The 27,873-nt window shown below is 27.9% G+C and overlaps 1 protein-coding gene across 2 annotated transcripts in view; it reads left to right on the forward strand.

The window, feature by feature from the left end:
• Positions 1 to 27,294, forward strand: part of LOC111027938 (alkaline phosphatase-like) — a 248,615-nt gene extending 221,321 nt beyond the window's left edge. For both annotated transcript variants that reach the window (XM_022306441.1, XM_022306442.1), the window contains exon 10: positions 24,463 to 27,294. In XM_022306441.1, coding sequence (XP_022162133.1) covers positions 24,463 to 24,660 — 198 coding nt within the window. In that variant the 3' untranslated portion in view covers positions 24,661 to 27,294. The remainder of the gene's footprint in view (positions 1 to 24,462) is intronic.
• The last annotated feature ends 579 nt before the right edge of the window (positions 27,295 to 27,873 follow it).

Here is a 27,873-nt window from a genome sequence, read left to right on the forward strand (position 1 = left end):
AAAAAAAATGCAGTTGTGACCGATAGCGAAAAACTTATTTTGTCGATAACACTCATCCGTACAGAACTTAATCAAAGATAAAACAATTCTTGATAAACCGGTATTTCGTTGAGATTCGGTGGAATTTGGTAAGATCATTATATAATAAACAAATTTTCCACGTTGGCGTATTATTGGGTGTAACATGTTGTGAAGAAAACTTTTTAATATTTTAATCTATTGATTGCATACTAATATGCTATAAACAATTTACACAGACGTAAGTAAAAATAGTTTATTTCCTAAGCTATAACGATAAGACATTTGTTTTAAATAATAATAAGTTTCAAATTATTATCTGTACAAATAGTCTGTTTGATCGATAATGATAAACCTCATGAGTAGTAATTGGAAGTTGTTCCATTTACATGTTTTTTTGATCTAATAGATTTATTGCTAAGTACTTATGCTTGAAATTATTTTCACGACATAACGAAAAAAAATTTAAAATATTATAGGTAGTACATAATTTTGCATATTTAGTGATTTTGTGGTTTAAAGGCTTGAGCTATCGATAAAATGATTAATATTTCTTAATTTTATTATTTCGACAATTATTTGATGATAATGGAAAGTTTATAATACAATTTTTTTAATTTTGCAATAAACAAAAAATTAATAATAATATTATGATGTACAATTATAGTGGGTTTTCACTAGATTGTATTGTAACGGGTTTTTAAAATATCTAGCTGACATATTATGATTTAACGATTGCATTAATAAATATTCGGTGAAAATTATAAAATGTATAACATTTTTTGTTAAATGTATTTATGAAAAATATGAGTAAAAAAAAAAAATACATGCATATTTTTAAAGAGTACTTGTACTTTTTTAATGCGTATTAAGTGGATACATGTTTAGTACTTTTTAAGTGCATGAAGTTCCGAGCCCTACTTATAAGTTGAATCATACGTTGAAGTAATTACATATCTACCGATTACTGTTTCGTTCATGTGCTATAATGCGTTTTACAGCAAAATATGTGACTCGATACTAACGCAGCCGGTGTCAGTTTTTCTCAGTTCAGTTGTCCTCAATTTATGTTAGAAAACAAATAACACGACGAAAATGACTAGCTGTGGTTGTCTGTGATATATTGCTAAAAAAAATCGAGGCCTTTTTCGCATAGGCATATTATGTCACAATTGTAAAATCTTATAATACAGTCGAAAAAAATTTATTGACCACTCAAAATAATAATTTGTTAAAGTCATGACTATGCAAATTGGGTAGTTTATACCTTGAAGAAAGTGGTTTTTGGATATTCGTTGTAATACTTTCCAAAAAAATTCATATCTAAATACCAAAATTGTATTGTACTTGACATCCAACATGTGTGCACATCAAACTGGTTATTGAATTGGATATTTCAAAATATGCATTCAAATGTTAAAAAATTGGCTTTGAAAAAATGTAATGAAAGCATGAGGTGGACATTTTTACGTAGTTGACTAAATATTTGCATGGGGTCTATGTAGGTACAAAGTTAAAAGGAACACTTCACGCATCATGCTATAGGGTGGTCATACTTCACGTTTTTTACGGGAAAGTTCCATATTCTTAAAGTCTTTCCCAATGTCCTGACAAAACATAGCTGTCCCATTTTTTAAAAAATAAGTCCTATTTTCATATTTATAAAAAATATTGGATGCCAAAGATGGATCAACTTCTGCCAGAGAAGTATAAGTACCTAAATTAATATCATTATGTATATACTATTTTTATTTTTTTAAATAAAGGACGCTATCATGTTATTGTATTTGAAAAATAAGGTTTTTTTTAGTAAATATAAAAATAACAATTAATTCGGTATTTATTAGGTATCTTATATCTGGCAACTCTAATAATGTATTATTCAACATTATTTAATACTCGACACACTTTTAACACATAACTTATTGACAAAACGTTAATACCCATTTCACAGTATTAAAATAAAGTTTTGCAGCTAGGAAATTTTCTATTTTCAGAGATTCTAGGAAAACCAGAGGGTATCAAATTCCCCAAAAAATTATTTCAAAATGGAGCGAGTTTGTATCTAAACATTGATACCCATTTCAAGGTATTAAAACAAAGTTCTATCAGTTCCATTGTAAGGAGATTTTTGATTTTCCAGGAAAACCAAATGGAAGCAAATTCTGGAAATAGCGTTGCGAAATGTAGGATATTCGTAGATTCACTGTATGTTACATTAAATTCCGGTGCCAACTCGACAGGCGTGAGATGTACGCATCGTACGCATAAGACAGTGACCATGATTATATTATTTTTCTCATTTGTCCTTTTTATTCTGTTGGGTAAATCAAAATGTCGTTGTCTTCATTCTTAGAGGCGGATGAATTTTACAATAATGTGTGTTCTGTCATCACCTTTTGGGATAACTAAAATGTTTCAAATTTAAACTTTGAGTGTGGTATAACTGAAACTGATAGTGAATTGGTTATGGTAGGTACTTTGGGGTAACATCGTTGTGACTTACTTAATTACGGGATACACTTGACACTTTAAAAGTTCAATTTATTACCATATTTTCGAAAACTTTTACTTTAGTTATTTCAATCTGTAACATTCTCTGCAGCTATATGTTTCAATAGTTGCACTACTTCTCGGCATTGGACAATATACTTAAAATCTTACTTAGGTACACCATCAAAGTTTTCTTCCCAAATCTTCTGTGAACAGGATTATAAAGACTTTTTTTAAGGACGCGCTACAAGTTTATGTCCAACAAGTATTTACAATAGGAGGTTAATAAATTTAAAAACTTGATACAGTATTCAAAAACGTTGACTTCGAATAACTGTTCATTAAAAAAATAAAATAGACATTCATAAATTTATCACTAAATAGGGTGGCTCAACCAGATAACCACTATCATTTCATTTCATTAATAAATAAATTTAAATTCTGATTTTTTTGATTTTTTATATTGTAGGTATTATAATATTAGAAATCATAATATTTAAATTTTTTTGACTTAAATAAATCAAAATTTAAACTATTTTTTCTGGATTTTTAAACTTTATGTGCTCAAGATAATAAATTTAAATATACGGGGTATGTATTAATTTAAAAATTGCAGTAAATAATATTTATATTCTAGCATATTATAATTTATAAAATAGTAAATACTATATATAATAGATCTTATGAATCTTATAATTTATGTTAAACCACTATTATAGTCTATTATCTTTACTGCATTAAGTTATTAAAGCATAATAACCCAGACACTGTTCGTTTTTAATTTCAATTTACATCAACATTTTAAAAAAAAATCATCTGCTTACACTTTCCATTTGAAAAAATGTTGTATTGCTAGAACTGGGCACTAAATAAAAAGTTTGTGTTGTAAAAATCTAAAAATATGGTCTTTAAGACGTATACTTATCTGAAAATTCTAAAACTTAGAATTTAAAGAAATGCATTATAAAGAATACTGTTTAAGTAAGCACTCTATGTAGTATTCTTAGGTATACAAACTTCTATCAACCGTGAAAACCTGAAAACATTCCCCCAGAGTCTTAACCCTTTTACGATGAATTGTATAACACTACATTACACATTTGTAGTCTTGTAGATGACTTCATATTATGCTAGCCGTTAGGTGAAAATATGACTGAATCATTTTTCTACACGTAAAAATAACGCCAATCGTAATAATGTAGATAACTCAATTCTGAACTAAGTAGAATATAGACATTACACTATCTGATTAAGGTTTTTACGAGATATATAAATAACAATAATAATAATTTTCTTTGTCGATAACAACATTAAATAAATTAGTATTACCTACAAAAAAAATCAAATATATTGACACTTTCCCAATAAGCATAACTTGTGAAAGAGGATAGTGAGTTCATAACCTGCATTATACATTAGTCATTAACTAAAAACTTCAGGAAAAATTAATATTAGCATGTATAAACAAATAAACTAGTATAGTTAAACAGATAAAAAACATAGAAAAATATTTAGATTAATATTATCAACATGCAAATTATTTGGATGTAAGGAGTATTTATAATTAATTCTGTAATTGGATTTTTATTCGATGTTTTAATATGACTTAGATTACCTGCACACAGCAGTTACAACAAACAAAAATTACAATATTCTGACCAGAGACAGTTTTAAACTTAATTGAATTTAAATTGGATAATTTTTTAGAACTAGTATTGTGTACTAGCTGTATAATATAGCTGCTGCTGTCCTATAGGCTGTTGTCATAATAGACAGGTACGAAATACTTTTTTTTCTGTTTTTATTTTTCGCTTTTTAATCCATAATACAAAATTATATCTATAATTTAATTTTAAAAACAATTATTCTTCCCTTTTCACTATCCAAATTTCAATAAATTATCAATAATATTTGAATATTGATAAAACAAGACGTGTGTATGGTTTTATTTTCAGCCTACACTTTTTAAAAATGTAATTATTATTAATGTTCAATAAATGGTATCTCACTTTATCATTTTATAAGCAAGTTATATATTTTGCTGTCAGAATTCGATATTTATACTTATATTTCAACTATAAATTATTGATCAAGAATACATGTACCTACTTAATAAAAAAAAAACAATTACATTGTCAAAGAGACGTTGGATTAAAAAAGTTATTAATAATTATTATCTTAGGACTTAAAAACTTAATTAGTGTTTTTTCTGAATGGCATGAATACAGAAGAATTATTGTCACCTTCGTTTGTACTTTTATCATTACAACATTTAATGAATATGATACAAGTTTAATTGGTCAAAACACAAGTTATTCCCCCTACCCCCCCCCCCCCCCCTAGATTTGTATCCAGTTACGCCACTGAAATAATATTGACGATTAAGTAAAAAAAAAATTTAAGTTTTTACTGAGATACTTTTCTTCACTCATTCAAACCTCATCCAACACGTCATATAATAAATATCGTAGATATCCGACGAAAAATTAAAGTTATTATTTGATAGGAAAATGATGATAATAATATAATAACATTTATGAACACAAGACTACATTATTTTGCAGTCTAAAAAAACAAATGTTTTGAATTCAAAATATACCAGAAGATTTTTAAAAAAGTAAATGTAAGCCTTACATTTATTTTATTAAAATTGACCTCGGCACAGACATGTTTTATATACTTTTACTGGAAATAAACAACTTGTAATTTCTCTTATTATTTCATGACGTTTATGAAGCCTCTCAAAGCAAGAACATTATTTCGAACAGTGATGTTATCTCAAATTAAATGTAGACAACTGAATCGTAAAATCATTTTTTTTTTTTATTTAACAATTTGAAATACACAATCTATACAACATAGCACAATAAGTATATATGATATTATAATAGTAACATGAATATCTTGAATTAAGAAATCACCCATTGGTGACACTTGGCTGGAAATTACGCTGTCTAGAGTCTAGAAGAACTTCGTTTTTTTTTTTTTTATAACAAGTCACGGCACCAGTTCCTTTTTAGACGACGCCGAGGGTTTCCCGGTATGGTTTGAGTGTAGAGGCTCTTTATTAATGGATTTTGGGGGGTTGTAGGCGATTAGTAAAATAAATTAAAAAACTAAAATGTTGATAATATTACGTCTGAGTTTAAGGATAGGGAAGTATATTTGTAATTTATGAAGATGAAATTCTATATAGTTATCACCCGTCGGATATAACTGAAAATTCATCACTGGTCTAGGATATTTGCAATAGGAAAATATATTTATAACCTTCCATTAAGTGTATAATATATACAGATACAATATTATCATAATAAAAAATAATTTGCACACATACACTGGATGTTTCACTACACATTAGTATATCTTCTGGTTTACAAAATAATATAAAATAACTTTTTCCTTTTTTTGCGGCGGATGAAGAGAATCTTAAATAAATGCTTCTAATACTGTGATAACCGTATAGCTTATTTTAAAAGTCTCAGCTAATGTTATATCAACTGTACCAGGTATACCTTATGTTACTTTCTGTAATACTTTACTTGCTAAATTGACTTGATTTAAAACTCAGTGCCACATTACAATGAGACACATAAAATTACATTTGGTTCTTAATTTGTTTGGCAAAAGACTCGGCTATACCTACTAAGCGAGTGATTTGATTAAAAGATAAGTCCTTACTTAATGCATATATTTCTCCAATTTGATGTTTAAATGGTCTAATTGCATCTATTCTATTCTCCCGTCTTATAATACTCGATGGTTTCAAGGTTAAATTTGTTAGTTTTTTAGCAGACCGACGTGCGACGAGTAGTAGGTAGAACTACTCAAAATCTAATAGCTTCTATTACTGTTAATATGTATTTATGGGCTATTTTTTATCATTTTATTATTTCCGTACACTTAAAAAGAGAACTATAAATTTTTTTTATTATTTTCTTTGCGTTAATAGTTGTTTGTGTGCACTATTGGAGAGCCTTTGAAGTTTCGACTCGGGCATATTAATAATATTTGTATCTACCTATATTTCTCACTAACTAAACTTTAAAAAAATGTGACTGAACCAAGAAGTACCTACAAAATATTGACATAAATTAAATAATAATAGGGACACACGATCGGAACTTGGCTAAAAACTGAAACTGAATCGAAACAACTGAAATTTATAATTTTTTATTAATAATGCAACGTTATTTTTATGAACCTCGATGACGAGTCTTATGCACTCATAACGATAAGATACCGACACGTCTTAATTAATATAAATGTGGTCTTAATGATTTACATCGATGGACATTGGTAAGGTTTGTTGATAATTGAATGGAATTTCTTTGTTATATAGATATTATACGCCACATACGATACGACATGGTTTTAGTTTACATTCTTTAGGTTAGGCAAATTTTCATATAATTCACATAATCTATACTTTGGCTTATAATATCCCCACTCACTAGCAGCCACACACGGCTTCAATAGTGCCTGTATAGTTTTTAAAATTCGTCACGTCTAAATTCTGCCACCCCCGACGATCTAGTTCTCTACCACGTTGATCAGGTACTGAGTATGAAATATGTAAAGGTTCAACAGCTGATCAAAATGTACAAGATGAACTATCTATGCAAAACTAACAGTCGAAATGCACAGTTATAAGTTTGTTAGTATAACAGTATAATTATATCATGACATTATATTCAATCTTGGTGTTAAATACCAATCATACTTGTTTCACAATAATATTATATCAATGCTCCCTGCAGTTAATGTTATTGCATTTATCAATTCCATATTTCCATGATAATATTATAATGTTCAATGTGAATGATGATACATGAATTTGATGAGTAGGTATACAATTAATATTGAGTATTCAAACGATTCGTGAATAGTTTCAAAACAATATTATTCGAGGAAAATCATCAATTGGAAGAACCGTTTGGATTCCATTAAATTGAAATTATTTCTTTTGCTCGTGTTTGTTTAAAACGATTTTCTGCTGTCCCGCCATTCTTCAAATATTTTCTATTTGTAAACGAATTATTTGGAATGTAGTTTCTGCATGCCCTAACTATTTTTAAAACTTTTTTAGATTAAAAAATAAATTAGAATTGAGTAAATGCCGATTGACTAAGAGAATTTGTTCTAAGTTATTCGTTTATCGGGAGTATTGAAATACCTACTGACTTTTGTGACATTTTGTAATGTGCGAAGGGTATTTTACATTTTTTTAATTATTCACCCCGGCTCGCGTAAGTAGGGTGCGCGGGGAATTAAACCTTCGTCGGAATTTCCACGCCGACAATTAAACATATTTGAATGGACAAAGAAAGCTGCAGTACAAACATAAAAATATAGCGTTCTAGGTAGGTACACAGCCATTAAATTTTACGATTTCTGGTCGTGATTCAAAACCATACGGATCAGTTGATCACTTGCTACTTCCCCATGGCTTATCATTGAAAGCCATCGGCGCGTAAAATACAAACGCTACAGCGGACCTAATGAACTGACGACGATTTTCACTACCAGCACGAAAACTGTAGAATTTTGGGCGCTCTCCCTCGGCGCATGGCTCTCATCAGATACGTTTTGTACACTGTATATAAACCGTGTGCGTGTTTATAAGGGTTTTCTATTAAGTCAACAGAGTAAATTACGCGGTTGGATGAATTTAAATTTGATAATGATTTCTCCTCTTTTTTTTCATTTTAATAACACTGAAAGCCAAGGCGTGAAAGTGTAAACAATTTGATTGATTATCGTCCTAGTGTGGGCTTTTTTTTTATTAAAACAAGACAATAATTCATTGTTTGTCGGATGCAACGAACACATGTAGATATTATCAGATCGTAAAAGGTCTTTAGTATCGTGCACGATTCTGATAATACGTTTAAAAATACACATATATTTCCGATCACCTGTCTTTCCTAAAATATAGGTATTACGATTTTCAGTACCCTGAGAATTGTGGTATAGATTGGCAAAAAGGATAATATTATCAAACATCAACACCTTAAAATGGTACATATAGAGCCTAAATAATTACACTAAAATTGTTGATATTTAGAAAAAACCACAGTGAAAAATAGAAATTATAAATTGTAAAAATAAGATATTTAAAAAACAATAATTGTGTATAAAATGTATGAAGAGTCTTATTTATTGGATGATTTTATTCTCCGAAAATACCAGCGGAAAAAGCTAAAAAGCACTACGTTTCTGATATTTTTCGCCCCATTCAAAATCTGAAAATGTGGATCCAACAGACATTTTCAGTAACATTTAACATTTCAATTGCGGTGATTTGTTTTTAAATTGTACTAAAATATAATTTTTAAATTTCTAAAGAATATTTTTTGGCATATTGCATGTGTTATGAGCTAGAGTAATTTACACAATTAAATTCACATGTTTTGTTTTTAAAAAACTTAACAATTTTCCTATCAGTACTGGACAAGCACTGTTCAAAATCATTGGCTTTTAAAAGTATAATTACAATGCACGCTAGCTTGTGCTAAAGTCAGTGAAACGAGACACCCGACACCCGGTCTCTGTATCTTGGCTTGGCTAATATATATAATATATATATATATATATATGTTAACTATTTCACAATGAATTTTAGGAAACTTTAAACAAACTTTTTACAAACACTTGTTAAAAGTAACTAATATATAAGTTTTGAACGTAAAAAACTATTCCTGAAAGTACCGTACATTTTAACGAATTCAATTAGAAATACATTGACGTATAAAATAAAGTGTACCTATATTTTTTAATTCTATTTAACAGAAATTAAATCAATCACTCTGTGACAAAGCCATATCATATTTGAATTATGTTATATCAGAATTATTGTACACGAATCAAAAAATAATATGTTAAAATAAAACATATTTCGATCAAATGGTAGGTAAGGTAAATGCAAAATATACGACATTTAATTGTCAAGTGAATTCAATGGTTGAATATAATAATATATTTGTTGGATTTATCACGTAAATCGTCTAATGAAATTTCTCTAACCAGCTTTAGCCCAAGACTTAACCATGCACTCGACCGTGACACTTCAGACGCTATTTATATATATTTTTATTTGAACACATGACATTAGAATATGTGACCCACTTTCTACACAGGAAGGTGTAGAGTACGATATGAATATATAATATACTTAGACATAGTAATAATACCTAATATGTTATTTCCGCTTTTATGTAAAAGAAATTTATAATTAGTTCTTTTTTAGTTTTTTAATGCTTGTATGAGAACTAGAGTTTAAAAATAGTTCATATGATATTATATTCCTACACTAAAGATAGAGAAGTACTTTGTCTAACAAACATCATGTTCACATTCCATGTCTAAGGAAATGGATCGCTTACTCGCCTGTCTAAAATTAAGAGGACGTTATACACGTATGTGTTGTCTCCGTCTCACAAGTGGGTAACATACCAAATTTTAAACTCAGCAGATCAGGTTTGACTCAGTTGGCTTAAAAATTACAATAAATTGACCCCTCATTAAATTAAAGGCAAGATTATTACGGATTGCTTCTTATAGGCTTTTTATAATACTAGAATTTTAAAGATAATTATGAGTATTTTAAGTTGTACAAACAATTTACAATTTTTAAATGCTCACAAATTTCTTTAAAATTAAAATATAATAAAAAGCCATGAGGAGCCTTCCACAAAAATCTTACCATTAATTTTAATAAGAGGTCAATGCACTCTAAATTTTAAGCTAACTGAGCTAAACGTGATCTGCTGAACGTAAAATTTGATATGTTACGCTCTTGTAAGACGGAGACAACACATGCGGGTATGACGTCCTCTCAATATTATGTTATATAATATTTACCTACTTCGTGTTTCATTTTCTATCACAATATTTATAATATAGCTACCAAAATAGAAACGCTGGGCAATAATAATAATAAAAAGCACCGAAAAAAATATTTTTTCTCATTGCAATAATTTTTCGATTGCTTTTAAATAATAATATACTGTCTGTAACTCTGTACCCGTATCGGCCGACTGCCGAGGCAGTTATCCGGATAAGTATCTCTTAAGCGGCCTTTAAACTCTATCCTATACTGCGTCTTAGAAAAAAAATGTGAAATTCAAAATTATATTTTTAATGTAAAAACGGAAACGACTTATTTTAATTAAAATGTCCAAAGGATTATTATAGACGTTTAGAACACTTCGTGGTTATTAATCTGCAGTTTTGAATTTATTGCCTGTAGTATCGTACTATCGACATATATTTAATTATTTTAATTATAAGTTTATGTAGAGTTATTACATTTGAGGTAAATTTACGAACTTAAATGGTTTATTGTTGCAGGAACTGATATTTCCGTAGACCCTTTACAAATTTATATAATATTAAAATGCAGGCCAACAGTTATTACTTTTTTATTATTCATATTTCATTACAATTCTAATTATTGTATTCCATTAAAAATGAATGTCTCGCTAAAATAAATCTAATATAAATATTAGCTATTAGTAAGAAAAAAACCCATGCTTTTATTATGTATTTAATATGAATGAAACTACACATTAACTTACAATAAAGTTATTATAATGAAACTAAGCAATAAGAAAAGTTTTAAAAGTCAACCAAATTTTAATCGGAGAGTTTATTATACAATATCATAAAGTAGAGGTACAAAGGTTTTTTCTAATTTTTTTAGTTTTTTTAAACAAAAATTGGATTTTAAAATCCTATGTAGAAATCTTTTCCATTTGACTAAATTTAAATGTAATATCTGATTTGAATTCAAAATTACAAAACAGATAAGCGTCAAAAATAAAAATATACTTTAGTTTAGATTAATTGTGTTTTTGGTAAAAATTCCAGTATATTTTACTGGTCATCAGTTATTGGTTTTTATCTTGTGATTTTTATATGTGTACTTAAGAAACGGACCAATACAAATTTGATAATTGGGCTTAATTTTAAGATTATTCATTATACAAATAATTTTTCTAATGAATTCGTCTAGTTCTTTATTATAACAAAATTGTGTTGTATAAAAATTTACAAAAAAAAAAAAATACAAATTATTTTATAGAAATATTTATATTACAAATATTACTTATTTATTTTTATAAAACAACTAAATTTTGAAATTGTTTACACAAATGATGATATAAAAAAATTGTATTTGTCTTAATTGATTTGAGAGCTATAACACGAATAGCGTTCATATAATCCATATGAATACTCGGTGTGTACCAGCAAAAATATTTATTTTACTGTTTTTAAGATAAAATATAGTATGAATATACCAGTACTATGCAGTTATACATGACTTTTAATACAGTAATGTTCAAAAAAACAATACTAGTACAAAATAAATAGTAATATTTTTTTTTGAAAATTCACGAAATCACCATAAATGTATTACTTACACACAAAAATAATTCAAAAATATTTAAGCACAAAAAATGCTCTAGCAAATAACGTCATGTTCGAACATAACTACATCGTAACTACAGTGTTATTACTACTTCACTGTTCCTTTAATGGCCCTCATTTTATATTTGAATCAATAAAAACAATATGTTGTAGCAACCTGTTAGAAATAATAATAAAGAGAAGAAGGCGCACAAATGCGATTGTTATTACGGTATTATTTTTTTCTAGATTCATTTTTTTTTTTTTTATCTCGTTCAGTTTAGGATAGCACAACGCTGATCTATATAGATCTGTCTAACCGTTTACCGCCTACCGGATTAAATAACCTAATTGTAGGCCATGGAATATTATAAATTATAATATAACATAAGGGCGTGCAAGTTTCCGTATTTAGGACAAATATTAACATTACACATACTGTAGTGGTGGGTGCTTATGTAATCGCATTGGTACTAGCTATAAAATATACTAAACTTTAACTGTTAATAAGACTATATCAAGATCTACAAATAAAAAATATAACGGCATTTATGTTATATCAAAAATGTATATTATTATATCTATCAATTATTAAAAAAATTATTATTATAATAATATTATTTGTACTATTTATTTTATTTATACATACATTTTTTTATTTATTCGTGTATTATAAATTGGAACTAAATAAATACTTCGAAAATAATGTTTGTTTGAACAAGATGACGTATTAATTAAAATAAATAATAATTTATACTTAGATTTCCGAAATAAAAACCATCCAATCATGATTGCCTATTTTTCGTTGTTAAAACGTAATTATTTATAAAATGTTTGTTTAAAAATAATGTTTTTTATTAAAATATATTCCATATGATTACAAATTAGAAAACAATAATTAATAAGGATAATAGAGATAAAAGTATATATCTACAAAAACATGATTCAGATGAAGAGAAGACCATTCATTAACAGAACCTTAGAAAATAAATTTGTGTTGAAATGATATTACGTAAAAAATATAATAATATTGTAGATTTTACAAAGTCAGTGATATTATGAAATATCTATTTTTTTATGAAATGTCCCCAAACTGAATGTTATCATATACTGATCACATTACATTTTATATTTGTGACAGAAAGTCTTAAAACACTCACTGTGTAAAAATACTTTTTTGTATCGTGTAGTTAAATTTTGTTAAGGGATAATAATAATATGTTAATAATAATATATTTTTAGTGTCGATATTATCTCCTGTCCAGTGATATTATTTTGAAGACTTTTCAACAGGTCAAAAGGAAATGCGTATTCGACAGGTAACCGTTGTTCTCGGCATTGCAGTGCGTAAAATATTATATGGGGTAATACCCTCGTAATAATATTACAACGGACACGCCAACTGATTATGAAATTATAGAAATTGTTCCTCTCATGAATATTATTAAAAGAATTTATAGCCGTGCTGTAAGTAATAACTTCTGTTGGGACGAAAATTTTTGTTTGTTGATACTTTAAAAATGATATTATATTATATTGTTATGATTACGTTCCGAGAATTACAGCAAAATAACTAAAATCATTCTTATTGATCTTCGTTTAAGCTGGTACCTAATTTGGTCCAAATTTTAACTTCAAACATAAGTAAACACAATTGTATTTAAATATTTTTTTAAGGTTTTGGAATACAGTATTGTTTACTCGTGCGAAACCTTGAATTAAATGTTCATATTTTAACTACAAAAATTATACATTTCATATATTTTTAACAACAAAATTGTTATCAAAATGTTCGTGGTTTTGACGAATTTTGTCGAAATTTCAAGTTCAAATGTTTATAAAAAACGTGCACATGTATCATTAGTATTTTTAAATAGTTATAATAACAAATTATGAGAAATTTTGTATTAAATTTTCTAAGTATTGAACCAAATAAAATCTTTTCATTAATATTTATAAAAAAAACTAAAAATGTCAAGTCTATTCACTAAAAGCTCAAAAAAAGTCAAGATATTTAAATATAATACTATGTATGAAAATTGCTAACATACACATTTCTTAAAAATGTTAAGTACCTATATGTGGTTATTTGTTTTTGAGTTACACAAAAAAAAAAGGCTTGGTCAAAAATTAGATTTGCGTAAAAACAACAGTTTTCCCCTTATTTTGTTATAGGTTTTCTTGATTGTTAAAAAAAATATTTTAAAAACGTTCTACTATGATCTCCACCTCCCTCACCTGTCGAGGTACCATCTAGAATCACTTCCTTATAAAAAAAAAAATATAAGTACTATTACTCTACAAAATGTGATGACTAATGTCAGGCTAAAAAAAAATTAAAATAATAAAGATATATCAGAGTAAAACAATACATTCATGGTTCCACTAAGCATCTAAAAAATAAACTTTTTTTAAATAATGTTAAGTTCTAATTGCATATGGTAATTTAAAATAACTTAATATATTGTTGTATTGTGACGTTAAAGGCCATTCAACAAATAAACAATAGTAAGGTAGCCTTACTATACGTATTACCCACCCTATTTCTACTTAGACATATCATCGAGTAATTTATAATTTATGTTTTATTGCAGCTTTCGTAATGCAGCATATTTATCATGATTTGAGTATAATAATTTCGAACATCCTTTTTTATTATTAGGTACAAAGATTTATCAAGGAAATAAAATTTGGAATAACCATTACCAAATAAAAATACTTAAATGAAATGTAAAATGTTCTTAACTTATGTAATGTATAAAAAACCTTACCATCTTAGCTAAAATAAAATGTATACATATTAGATTATATATTGTAATATTGTATTACAGAAGCATAAATCATAATATACCGTCTGATCTTGAATTAAATTAAATAATTTGTGTTTACATACAAGTCGTTTGCGATGAGTAGCTGTCACACTGTTGTATGATTTGACCTGCTGATTCAATTCTATCGATTCAAAAACCAAAACAATTTTAAGTTCGTTCAAATAATGACTGTTAAATAAATTAACTGACCAAAAGAAAAATTTGGGAATTAACGGAGTTTACAACTATAGTGATGATTGAAAATTGTCTTACTTATTAGCAATTAATTATGAGCTGTAACCTAATCCGACCTAATCTAACCTAACCTACTGTCGGTTTTTTTTGACAAAAAAAATTTACGATACCTCTCGTTCATTGGGTATAATAATATATCCATGTGTAGGTACATGTTTTTTTTTTAAACTGAAAATCTTAAAAACAATAATATTTGTTCTGTACGTTAACTATGTATCATATAAAAAAAAGTTGAATATATTATATTATTCTTCACATAGGTACCCAAAATGAGATTAAGATTTTGTTTTATTGCCTTCAGAACATGTATTCATTTAAATCGATAAAACTTTGAGTGTTCCCGCTATCATACCTTTGGATTATTTTTTATGTAAATAATGTAATTTGTACGGATTTTTTTTTTTTACTGCCAACGTAGTATCATACATATTACTGCAAACAAACATACAGTACACACAAATATCGTGATAAAATAATATAAAACATTTTATGTGTTCTTGAAATATATGAATCATTGAAATGTTCAACGGATATGAAAGTTAAAAAATATATATAATATTATTTTATTATTTTATTAGTTATTACGTTTGGATTACCCACTGATTTATTATACAAGTAAGAACGAATATTACTGTTTAAAATAAAAATAAAAGTTACAGAATAACGCTATCTAAACGATTTATAAAATATAATATTATGTGTTTGTTCTCGCAAATATTTTAATAATTCAAAGTTTAGCATTGAATAGATTGATTCCAATCGTACAGGAGTGTCTGTAAGTAAATAAATGTTTACTATAAAAATTTTAACACCACCCCTCCCCACCTTAAATATTTATCGAAATATACCACTACCAGATTACGGACATAGGTATATTATAATTTATAGACAAGTGTTGTTTAAATTTTTTAATCATTTTATTGGTAGTTATTGGTAATTTATCGACTTCAATAAATAGAATACGATTATGACGAATTGTTTTATCTGCACTGTAAAAAGTTTAATAATATTGAATTCATTTAAAGTTAAAGCGTTGGTACACACCAATTCAGTTTTAATGAATATGTAATAGGAATTACCTATTACACATTGGTATTTATGAAAGTAATTATATACAACCTTTCAAATCGGTTTAATTAACTATATAAAATGCTATGTCGTACTATACTATATATCTTTACTTTAGTAAAGTAAATCAGTGTCTAATAGTTGCAATACAATTTTAATCTTTTCGACATATTATTTTACCATACAATTTTGATCCATTGAATTATTTCAATAGGAATTATTATTTACAATTTAAACTGTTGAATTCAATGAAACTCAGAACTTTTTATAAGTAAGTAGCAATAAAATAATGTAGCTTACTAAATATTGTGCTTTAGGAGGAACCTTGTATTAAATTTCCAAATTTTTCTCTTTGCAAAAACAAAATTATTGGAGTAGACATTTAAAGAAAAAAACCAAAATAAAATTGAAAACTACACAAGTCTATAAATATCTCAAAAAGGGTTAAAATATTTTGCAAATAAGTTTCTGAGGAAACCAAAACCATGCAAATTTTAAAAACTTTATAGGAAATTCTAGCAAATAAATAGCAATTTTTCTCAAGTGGTTTGAAGTTTCTGGGTTAAAGTGGGGGGCCAACTTCACGCACGTAATTTTTTCAGCTACTTTTCATGTAGATACCTACAATATACACAATATACACAAGCTACACACAAAATTTTAAAATTTTAAATGTTTAAAAATTAATAACAAACACATAATTGTAAAATCAATACATTTATCCCTCCGCTGTAAAATTATTATAATACTTATGTTTTAGAATATATATTTATACTATCAATCACAATAATTACGAGATTCATTGGGTTTTCATCAACGACTAAAGCTATAAAAATTATACTTTTTATAACGTTGTAGATTTCGAACCGAACGAAAAACCTTTGGCCAATAATTATTATTACGTTAATAGAAAATTATAATCGTAGTATCTGATCATGTGGCGACAAGGGCACAAGGCCATAATATATTAAGATTATTATTGCGATGATAAATGGAATAACACACGAGTGGGTTTTGTAGTTATTTAAGATTCAATAAATTTTAATATAGTTAATATCAGCTGTTGATGACAAGCGAGAGAGAAAATATATGTATAAGGGAAAAAAGCCAACGTGTTTACACGCCCAGTTACTCAGACACCATATATATACGTCGTATACTGCACATTAAGCCAAATAAATAAGTTTCCACTAGTCACATATGTATATATAGTAAAGTTTTTTATATAAGGCACGTGTAACACATAATCGTGTGTGATTGATGGACCCCCTGAGTACTGTCGATACTATACGGCGGGGTGTATCCGTCATCAATTTGATTGAGTCGTTATTAATGTACAATTTTCGTTTATTATTATTATTATTATTATTCCAATCATCGGTGTTATTTTAATGGTTATGACAAAAAAAGGTAGGTAGTGGATGTTTAATATTTGCTTAAGCGCTCTTATAATATCTCAATAGTGGCGTTCGATTTTTACGAAAGTAATTCGAACGATCGATCCATTTGTTTCTTGTACGTCGGCTAAAATGTGCATCACATAATATGGCTACCAACAAGCCCGCAGCCTTGTTATTGTTTAAATGTATTGAAAACGTCATTATTATATTTTAATTGATATTTGATACTTAATCTTTTTCAAAGTCACCCTCTTTCGAACTAAATATATTCTAGTTTAAATTTTTACTTTCCAGACGAATGAAATAAGATGATCTGATGATTATGGAGCTCAACAGTATTAAGGTCAAAATAATGGTAGATCTCCCGAGTTCTGTTGATATTAAACGATGCGGTGTATCCGTCACCAAATTCATTGAGTCGTTATTAATGTACAATTCTCGTTTATTGTTATTATTATCACTTCAACCATCAGTGTTATTTTAATGGTTATCTATGACAAAACATGCAGGTAGTGGATGTTTAATATTTGCGCTCTTATGTCTCAATCGTGGAGTTCGATTTTTATGAAAGTAATTCGAACAATGGATTCCTTCGTTTCTTGTACGTCAGATGTGATCATATTAGTCTATTTATTTATTTATTTATTTTAACGGGTCATATACAATATACAAAACAGTAATTATTATAACAATTAACGCAGTAACACAGTTATATAAAAATGGAAAAAAATAAAACAAAATAATCCATAGTGATAGAATTGTGCAAATTGAATAATTATGATAATAACAAGTTGTTAAAATAATATTTTAAAGTAAATAGTATGAAACACGTGATGGTTAGTATATTGTAGTGATTTAAATTCAAAAATATATTTATATATTTAGTATATTAACAGAACGCATTAACCCGTAGTCTCTTTATTTTTTTTATTTTCTGTAAAAGTCATTATTGGATTTTAGTTGATAATCTTTTTCGAAGTCACCCATCGATTAAAATATAGACTGATTGACATTTTTATTTTCCAGATTAATAAAAATAAGACGGTTAGAGATCTCAACAGTAAATATCAAAATAACAGTTAGAAATTATCATGACTAATAATTTTTTTAATTTTTAATGTTTAACTTTGCTGTTCGAATCAACAACAGAAACCGGATGCATGAGGCAGGTATACATTATGATACATCATATTACTTTTAAAATGTATGAGCAAGTACATAACTATGAAAAATGTCAAGTGAAAGTGACTACTTGGCGTTTCTTCTTTCTTCTTTGTAAATGGTTAACATAACACTTAAATCTAAGAGTGAAAATTCAACTTAATTTCAATAATTCACTTAAATCCTGCAGCTGAGAACTTTATTAAATAACTATTGAGACAGCACGTATTCAAATAATTACACATAATATAGATACATACAATATTATATTATATTTTATTTTCAACATTGCACTTTCTTTTTAGTTGATGTAAATCAACTATAGTGGCTTAGTATGATATATTTACAGAAAAAATTATAATAAAATACATGTTGTTGGATGTATTGTTTCGTATCCGCAAACCCAGCAGCCGCTGATAAAATTCGGTTTTGCGGTAATTGCATTTTGAGTATATCACCCACCCACCTAAGAGATGGTTGTATTCGAAAGTGCATCAATTCTTTATGAATCAGAAAGTGATTAATCATTGTATTAAATAATCGAAGCATAATAATTATTATGGAGAGTTCTACCGTAAATGTTAACGTTGCTGCAGATATTAAAATACGGTTGCCCCTCCCTCTACAAAAAATAATAAAATATAATATTCCAATAAATTCAGAGTAAAACTGTCTTTGAAGTAAAACTATTGAATTATTGCTCATTCACTCGAAATGTAGACTAATTTTTCCTTTTAATAGAAAGTTAAGATTGTTACTTTTTTTAGTACTTATTAATATGGTGTTTAATGAATAATCACTTAAACCTGTATTTATACCATTATATTACGACGGTAAGAGAATACAGAAGTGTCGTTCTTGTAAACAAGTTTGAAATAAATATATGATTTTGTTAGGTGGTTCATGAAAATAGCAAAAAATAAAAATAAAAAATGCTTACAGGTGAGTTAGGAACGACGATTTTTTTTCGAAAAAATAAACTTCACAAAACGTAAATAAGATGACTGTGGTCCACGGATATTATAATTTACTGTGAGTACGTTTTATGTAGGTACTTTTTATCTATATTTATAACTTTTTTTTAGTCTATTTTCAAGATATATGAAAAACATAAAATTCTATATTTGTTTATAAAGTTCGTATTTTTATTTACGTTATTTATAATGTTATGCTAATATTCGGTTTTGATAGTAAAATATGTACCAGGTACCTATTATGATGTTGTAAGCCATGTTGCATTGCCATCGATAAATTACGAAACTGTTAAATAGTAATTTATGGATCTTAACATATTTTAGACGAAATAGAGCCAAAGTGCTTTAAAATATTAATTGCATTGAACTACTTTTTTTAATCACGCATACAGGACCAGGGTAATTTATTTCAATAATGTCAATCAGCTTCTGATAATATTAGAACATTTTATTCTCTAACTTTTAAACAGAGAATATTTTTTATTGTTTACTTTTATTTGAACATAATATTTGACATCACTGCTTAGAAAATATTTACACAAAATACTATTAGTTTTTGGTTTTAGATTCTGAGATGAATATGTTGATTTTACGTATGACGTGTTTTTTTTGTGTCTGAAGTCACTTTTTATAATAGAAAAATGCTTCAAATTTCAATTTCAATATATTTTCTGATAAAAGTGAATCTAGTGAGTATGTCGGACGATCAAAAGTAAACAATTCCCTGTACTTTTCAAATAATTGGCAAAACGAGAATTGTTATACAAAACAAATTATTTTGTTGTAATTTGAAAACGAATAACTGTAGATACTTTAAATGTTCACAAATATTACCATATTATATTAATGTAACATGATTTAATTTCCAAAAATATTTCAACCTTTTTTGTGACATAAACAGACATTTTCTAATTTCTATATTTTTTTATTATTTTCTACATAAAACTTTGCAAATTTAGTTAAAAATGTATAAAATGTTCAATTTTTATACTTACTTGAAAATTTAGTACAAGATTTCTCTCATAAGAATTTCTTACTGAAATCCAAAAATCTAAAAATTAATATATACTTAGGTACAATTTTTTTTATAGACCATTGAAGTTTATATTTTGATGAAATTGGATATTTAAACTAGAATAGCTATTTAAGTTATTTTGATTGAGTTTAAAAATATTATTCGTGGTGACATGAAACTTGAAACATTTAAAATTGTATATTTCACAATATACACAATGATAATATTTAGCTGTTGCCTTTTTGTACCACTATAATCTAATGCCTTACATTCAAAATAAAGAGATAAGAAGCAGGAGTATCCAACATTATGTCAGAACTCAAAATCTCTCCATCAGCACAAATTAAAATGCATGACAAAATGTATTATTAAGTCTAACTTAATTATTCGTTTGTAATTTGTATATGTTCCCAATGTAAAATGTAAAGTGTTAAGTTAAAGCGTAAACGTATGTTAATTTAATTCAGTCAATGGCCATAATCGTCGAGGCTTCTTTTAATAAAAAAAAATAAATTCTTTTATTATAATAGTTAATAATATACCTAATAAATGGGATGTTTCTCCGAAAATATTAATTCAACCTCCTGTAATTGATATTATAATAATAGGTAATAAGATAAATTACTATAATAGCGATATAAACGTATAATAAAATATAGGTACTTGTTAATAATTACTAATAAGGCTGAGAGACAGTTCCCATTTAGAAACGTTTTTCGCATGCAATTGTTCATAATTTGAATTCAAATTAAACACACCCGTTACAGTGACCTACTCAAGGATGAGGTACATTCAATACCTACATCTGTATGGCAGGACGTTAAATGCTTGCCCGCTTTTCTGCTGTTAAACTATACACGATTTGTAGACATTTCTCACTTATTATATCGCAAATAATAATGAGAAATTACCTACAAAATACAAACCATTGGTATTTAAATTAAAGTGTAACAGTGTCACGCTTAAAATTGTGTAACATAAAACAATCAATGAACAATAGTTTATATGATGAAGCTTGGTTTATCGACAAACGAAATATTCTAAAACATTGGCTATTTTATTAAATATGGATTTAAGACTTACATACTAGATAGGAATACTATATATATATCATGTATAAGTATCTACGGAATCGCGTAGGTAGGTTGTTTGTTTTTATATTATAAATCATAACCTAATGGCCCAAAACAATAGGGATCATAATAATCATAATGAAGTTTTCTTTTTTTTTTTAAGTTTTCCTGGCAAATTCATCTAATTTATTGATATTTACAGTTATACGAAATTATCTTATTATAAGATATAATATTACTTTAATATAGAAAATTATTCATTGAAATTGTACAAGATTATGGAATGATTTGTTGCCATTGAATAATACAAATATATTATGTAGGTAGGTAAGTTTTACACTTTTACCTTTCCCCTAGTTAAATAAAATTATTAATAAATTATTTTACCATTACTAGATGGAATATTATATTTTACAGAGTTGAAGTTCAAACATGATTTATTAATTTACTTAGCTATTTTAAGTAATTTTGAGCAATAACAATAATTGTCAGTATTTATATGACATACAATAATATAATGTGAATAATGAAAATACTATCTATAAATAATAACTTAATAAATTAAAATATATTAAACTATTGATCTACAGTAAATTGTTTTCAAACAAGAAAGGTGCTTTTAATTATACAAAGAGATCGCTTCGAAATTTACAGGCGGGAGATGTTGTTAAACTTATTTTCGACAAACTAAAAGTTTACTCATTATTCATTAATCTAAATTCGGTATTTTCGCTGAGAGAAATAACTAATCAAAAACGTTGCTATCTATCCTATAGGTAAAAATGCAGAATGATAATAATAACAATAATAATAGTGAGCGATATAATAACTAGATACTACTGCCGTCGGATATCATTCGAGATTCGACATTTTAACAGTGCTGTGGGATTTTCTTGCGTTGGATGATTAAAAATGATTTTATGCGTCACAAAACGTATCATGTGAACCGTACAGTCCACATCTGCACTGTCCACCTAACCTTAGTCATATTTTACAAAATTCGACCGAGGGTCCCTGGAGTGGTGAATTAAAACGGGTGAGCTACCTACACGGTCAAATAAACGAGTAGCGCGTATTTCAACCTCAATTGAAAAGGTGCTCCAAGTTCGCTGTTAACAGATAAATGTTATTCATTTCTGTAACAACCCCAATGGTGGTGTTATCTATATAATAATACACAATATTATGCATGTATTTAACTTGGTCCAGCATTTTGTTGCACCGCTAAAAACTCGACATAAACGCTTCACAGTAATTACGAATTATTCGTCTTGAAAATAATCGTTATTATTGTACCTACGCGTCTCATTTGTGTTGCGGCCCGGAATTTCAACCCTACTCCGCGTGTAAGCTAGTTCGCCGATCTTTTGCAAAATGTATTGTTGGTGTGTTTTAATATATTGAACGCGTGCGATTTTCCGACAATAGTTTCGTGCGAGGTGTTTGGAAGTCCGATTATTGTTCTAGTTTTTCTTTTCTATAGAGGGTGGCGAACTGTGTTTTCACGTTATCTCACTTAACTTTAATACAAGAAAAAAGGAAAATAAAGTAGGCTAACCTGTTAGATACCAGTCCATATCCCATATTACAATTTTTAATAATAATGTTATACTTATTTTTTTCTTTTTACAATTTTTTTTTTTAAATATATTACTAAATTAGTTCATATAAATCTAATTTTTTTTTAACAATTTATTATTTTGTTGTTCATTTTTGCTTGTTCTAGTATATTGTTTTCTCTTCCGGAGTTTTCATATTATATTATACTTAGCTTTATTATATAATTCGATAAGTGTGTAAATATCGAATTTACTCTCCTAAAAAATGATGTGTTTTACTATAGGTACATGAATATTTTAACTTTTAAGTACTTACTTATTATTTATAGGTACTTACATTATATTTTATATTACGTTACATATTGAATTTTTTACCTTCTATGTTTATCTAAGTATTTCATTAGGTATACAATGTTATAAACAGAAAACCTCGTTTCGTGTTCTGAAAGATTTAATATACATACATTGCATGGTAACTGAACAAATATTATATTATTAATAGCTCAAATAGAATAACAACTATTCAATCACTGCACTATAAATCTACTAAATTATATCATACTATTTAATACTTAGAAAATAAAGCAAATTTAAAGTTCAATAGCTTAAGACCGTCTGTGCATTAGAATAACTAACATCAAATGTTGAAAATACTATTCAACTACAATACACAACATTTAAATTATCAGTCAACATTCAGAAAAATATAAAACTTACAATACTATGGTACTGACAAAGATGATTTTTTTTAATTATGCTTAATGCTGCAGTGTTGTGAACCCGACCTACTTTAAATTATATTCGTTGTGATTTTTTTTAGCAGTGAAAAGAATCTTTATTTTTTTTATTATTATTTTGAAAAGAATCAACATATTATACTTACAATATACCTATTACCTACTGATATTTTTCAAGCATTTTTACATAATTGTTTATTGCACTCAACTGTCGGGACTCAACTATGCCTACTACAACCCATATTAAAGTTTTCCATTTAAATGTTTACATTTTATGGTGTTATTGGTTCGTCAATCAAATCGACGTTTACGTATATAAAACGTTAACGGAACCGAGATGAGCGTTTAAAAGGAAAATTAAAAAAAAAAAAAATTATAAATTATTGATTTTTGAAAAACCGTCTGAATTCATAAAAAAAAATGTGCCTTAGCACCAAATACCCAAACGCAGTTTTTATGTTTTTGTTTTATATTTTTGCCGACTCCAGGGCTGCTCGGTGGACACGAACGCCGTGACCAGGACGGCGGCGACGGGTGGTGCCAAGAGCGGAGCGGCCATCGTACTGGCCAGCAGCGTGCTGTCCGACAACGGGTCGTCCAAGCAGACCAACAACACGAACCCGCTGCTGAACCTTGGTTACGCACTGATCGCCGCTGCAGCCATGCTCGTAGTAGCGGTCACGTAAATCTCGAGAAGCGGCGGTGTGCTCGGCCCTCGGTCTCGGTGACTTCTCACTCGTAATACTTATATGCATATATATATATATGTATATTATATATGTATATTATATACGTATACAATAATACTATATTATATCGTTATTATTTTTTTATTATTTTCATCATAAAAAATGGCATGAACGATGACGTCGTCATATTCGGTGACGTGTGTATAAATAATCGATGGTTTTGTATTATTTTTTTTTCTGTTATCGGAGACACTAGTGATTGTGTGTGTGTGTATGTATATGTGTGTGTGTGTTTGTGTTTGTGTGTTTGTGGGTGGGTGGTGGTAGAGGGGTGAGTAAACGCAGGCCGAAGGGCGGGGAATGGGAACGACAGGAGCAGCGTAGGCACCTAAATAATAATATATAAATCGCTGTTTTGAGATAACATCCTGCATACGCGGTATGCGCTAAGACACACACGTGCTTGCGTGGTATTTAAATTACATACCTCCGGTACACGCGCTGAGAGTATAATAATGTACGTTTTATAAAGTAATGTGTGTACGTAATAATATTTTCTTTCAATCGGTTTTTTTTTCATGCGTAGGCACCACCACCGGTGCGATTAAAATGTAAATCTCATAATGACAAAGGGTTCTGAATATTTGAAATAATAAATAAATGTAATATTTGTACATTACACATTATATATAATAGGTATATACATAGAAAGTTATACCACGCAAGGAAAAGTGTTTAATTTTCGAAAAAGGTGTTCCAACTCTCACGATAGATATTTATGTGCATATTGTACACTTAGATAATATTATGTTTGTAATCAAGTTACCACATGACAAGTCATAGATACGCGTACATAGGAAAACAATATTATATTATAAAAACCCCGACGAAGAGCAATTCCAACAAATTTTATCCTCAAAAATTGTACCATATGGCACCTGCTGACTTCGGTGCCAACTACACATAACGAACGCACAAAATAAGAACAACGTTTTTCGATTCATGAACAGGGGTCAAACGTTTAAATTCACTGCGAAGTGATGAACCCCGGCAACGCAATTAACCGACATTACCAGACAAATTCGAAAACAAATGGCAACATTTTAATGCCTTATTTCACTAGCCTCCTTACAGCTTACAAAATGATACCTAACTAACACTTGTATAAATCTTGATTTTGATTTTAGTCGATTGTTTAATGCGGATCACAATCGGTTTATTTTATCAAAAAACACACAAGAATCATCGAATCACAACGTTTCTAAAAATGTCAAGATCGAGACTCAATTTTATCATGATTTGTAGTTTTCTGACTTTGCGCCATGGAACAAAAAAAAAGTTATTACTTCTCTTATTCTTGAAATCGTATTGATAAAATATGAATTCCCGCACAACGGGCATTTTATATTCGATGCTTTGTTGACGACAATAATTCACGTAATTCATTAAGAACAGCAGATGTTTTGATTCGTCATTTTTTGCACTTTTTGCATTTTTATTGGTATTTTTTATCATAAAATAAAATATCGAATCTCCAATAAATCTGTTTTTGAATTGTTAACAAATTTTAATCGATTGCAAATAATTTTCTGTATAAGCTATTTGAATGTACATGGTGCTCAAATATTTATGCTAAAAATTATGTTACACTTGAAATATCAAACAGAAATTCAACAAACAATCTAGCCTATTATATTATTTAAAACCTAAAATGAATTGAAAACTAGTAATTTGACATTTTTCATCATTGTCAACTGTTACCTAAATTTATTTTTTAGTTACGACATATACAAATTAAGTGTATTTAGGTATGGCTTTTTATGTGTAATCCGATTGGTTAAAAACAAATTATTTAGTAAAAAAAAAACGTTAAATAATCAGTTCCATAGAAGACGAACTAAATTTAATGTATAAATTATAAATAGTCTTAATCTTAAACGTGTTTAACAGAAGCTTAATGATATACGAAATTGCCCACACTTGGATAAGCCCCGAAGGAATTAAAGTTGACGCCCCTCCCCCACTTTTAATCGACGTGAATTACTAGTCATATCCGTTCGTACATAATATTATACAACCCATTAATCCAAATTATCGTTAAATAGTAAAAAAGGACCATTGAATTGCATTAATTTAATATAATATGCCTAAAGTCTTCAAGTAAGTATCAAAATTATTACAATCCAAATATTTCACTGGGGAGGCGTACATTTCTTATGACCATAGCTGTTTGAATAAAATCATATTTGAGATGCTCGGCTGGGTTATAACTTATAACTCAAATAGTTTTGTAAAATTAATTGAGTATGAATTTAATTCTATCACAAGACAAGAACAGAGCATAATATAAATAAATAAAAAAATTTTCTGAAATTTACTTGACATTCAACAGATACATTAACTTTTTTTAGATATCAAAGTCATAAGATCACTTTAAAACCAAATACGAGAGTGTTTAATAAACGTAGGTACATCATATAATATGACATGAGAATCCAGAACTACGATTTTCAAGGTCACGTCACAGCTGATCTATAACAGATTTTGGTTCTCGACTAACGCGTCCCAGGTCCACTTCCGCCAGCCGAAAACTGTTTCATCCTACGGCATGTTTCAAAACACTTCAAGAAATAGAGATCACTGTATGGAAAAGCACAAAAATAATACCCCGTCTAAAAAAAAAACTTATTACAAATTTGAAAATGGGATTTTAGAACTCAACTTTACTTTCAAATTATATTCTCTAGTAATTATACTGTATGTTAGTGAAATGAAATTGGCTAGTCTGGAAAAATCTTAGCGTTGGTACATAAAGTTTTTAACACAATTTATGTAGTAAAACATTTCTCCGTGATTTTACAGTGGAATTGTTTTTATGTAATTTCGAACTCGATTAGTTTTAAATTTACTATTGTTTTAAAAATAAAATGTAATTAATAAAGTTAAGGAAAGAAATCGATTTTTATTTCTTTTAAATCGAATACTAAATCTTTTTACACCAATGTTTAAACAAAACTCTCTAGACCACCTTTTTCGTATTTCCTTGTTTTTGTGTCCTGATTCCAAAATGTACATGGTTATATATCTGAACCCACACTATATATTTCTTGTTTAAAGAATTAAGATAAAAATGTACTTATGCATAGTCTACAATAAAATAATTTGGTTTGTATTGCAGTAATTACTAAACAATACGGGTTTAAACGTGTT

This window comes from Myzus persicae, unplaced genomic scaffold (assembly GCF_001856785.1).
Source record: "Myzus persicae strain clone G006 unplaced genomic scaffold, MPER_G0061.0, whole genome shotgun sequence".
Lineage (NCBI taxonomy): Eukaryota > Metazoa > Arthropoda > Insecta > Hemiptera > Aphididae > Myzus > Myzus persicae.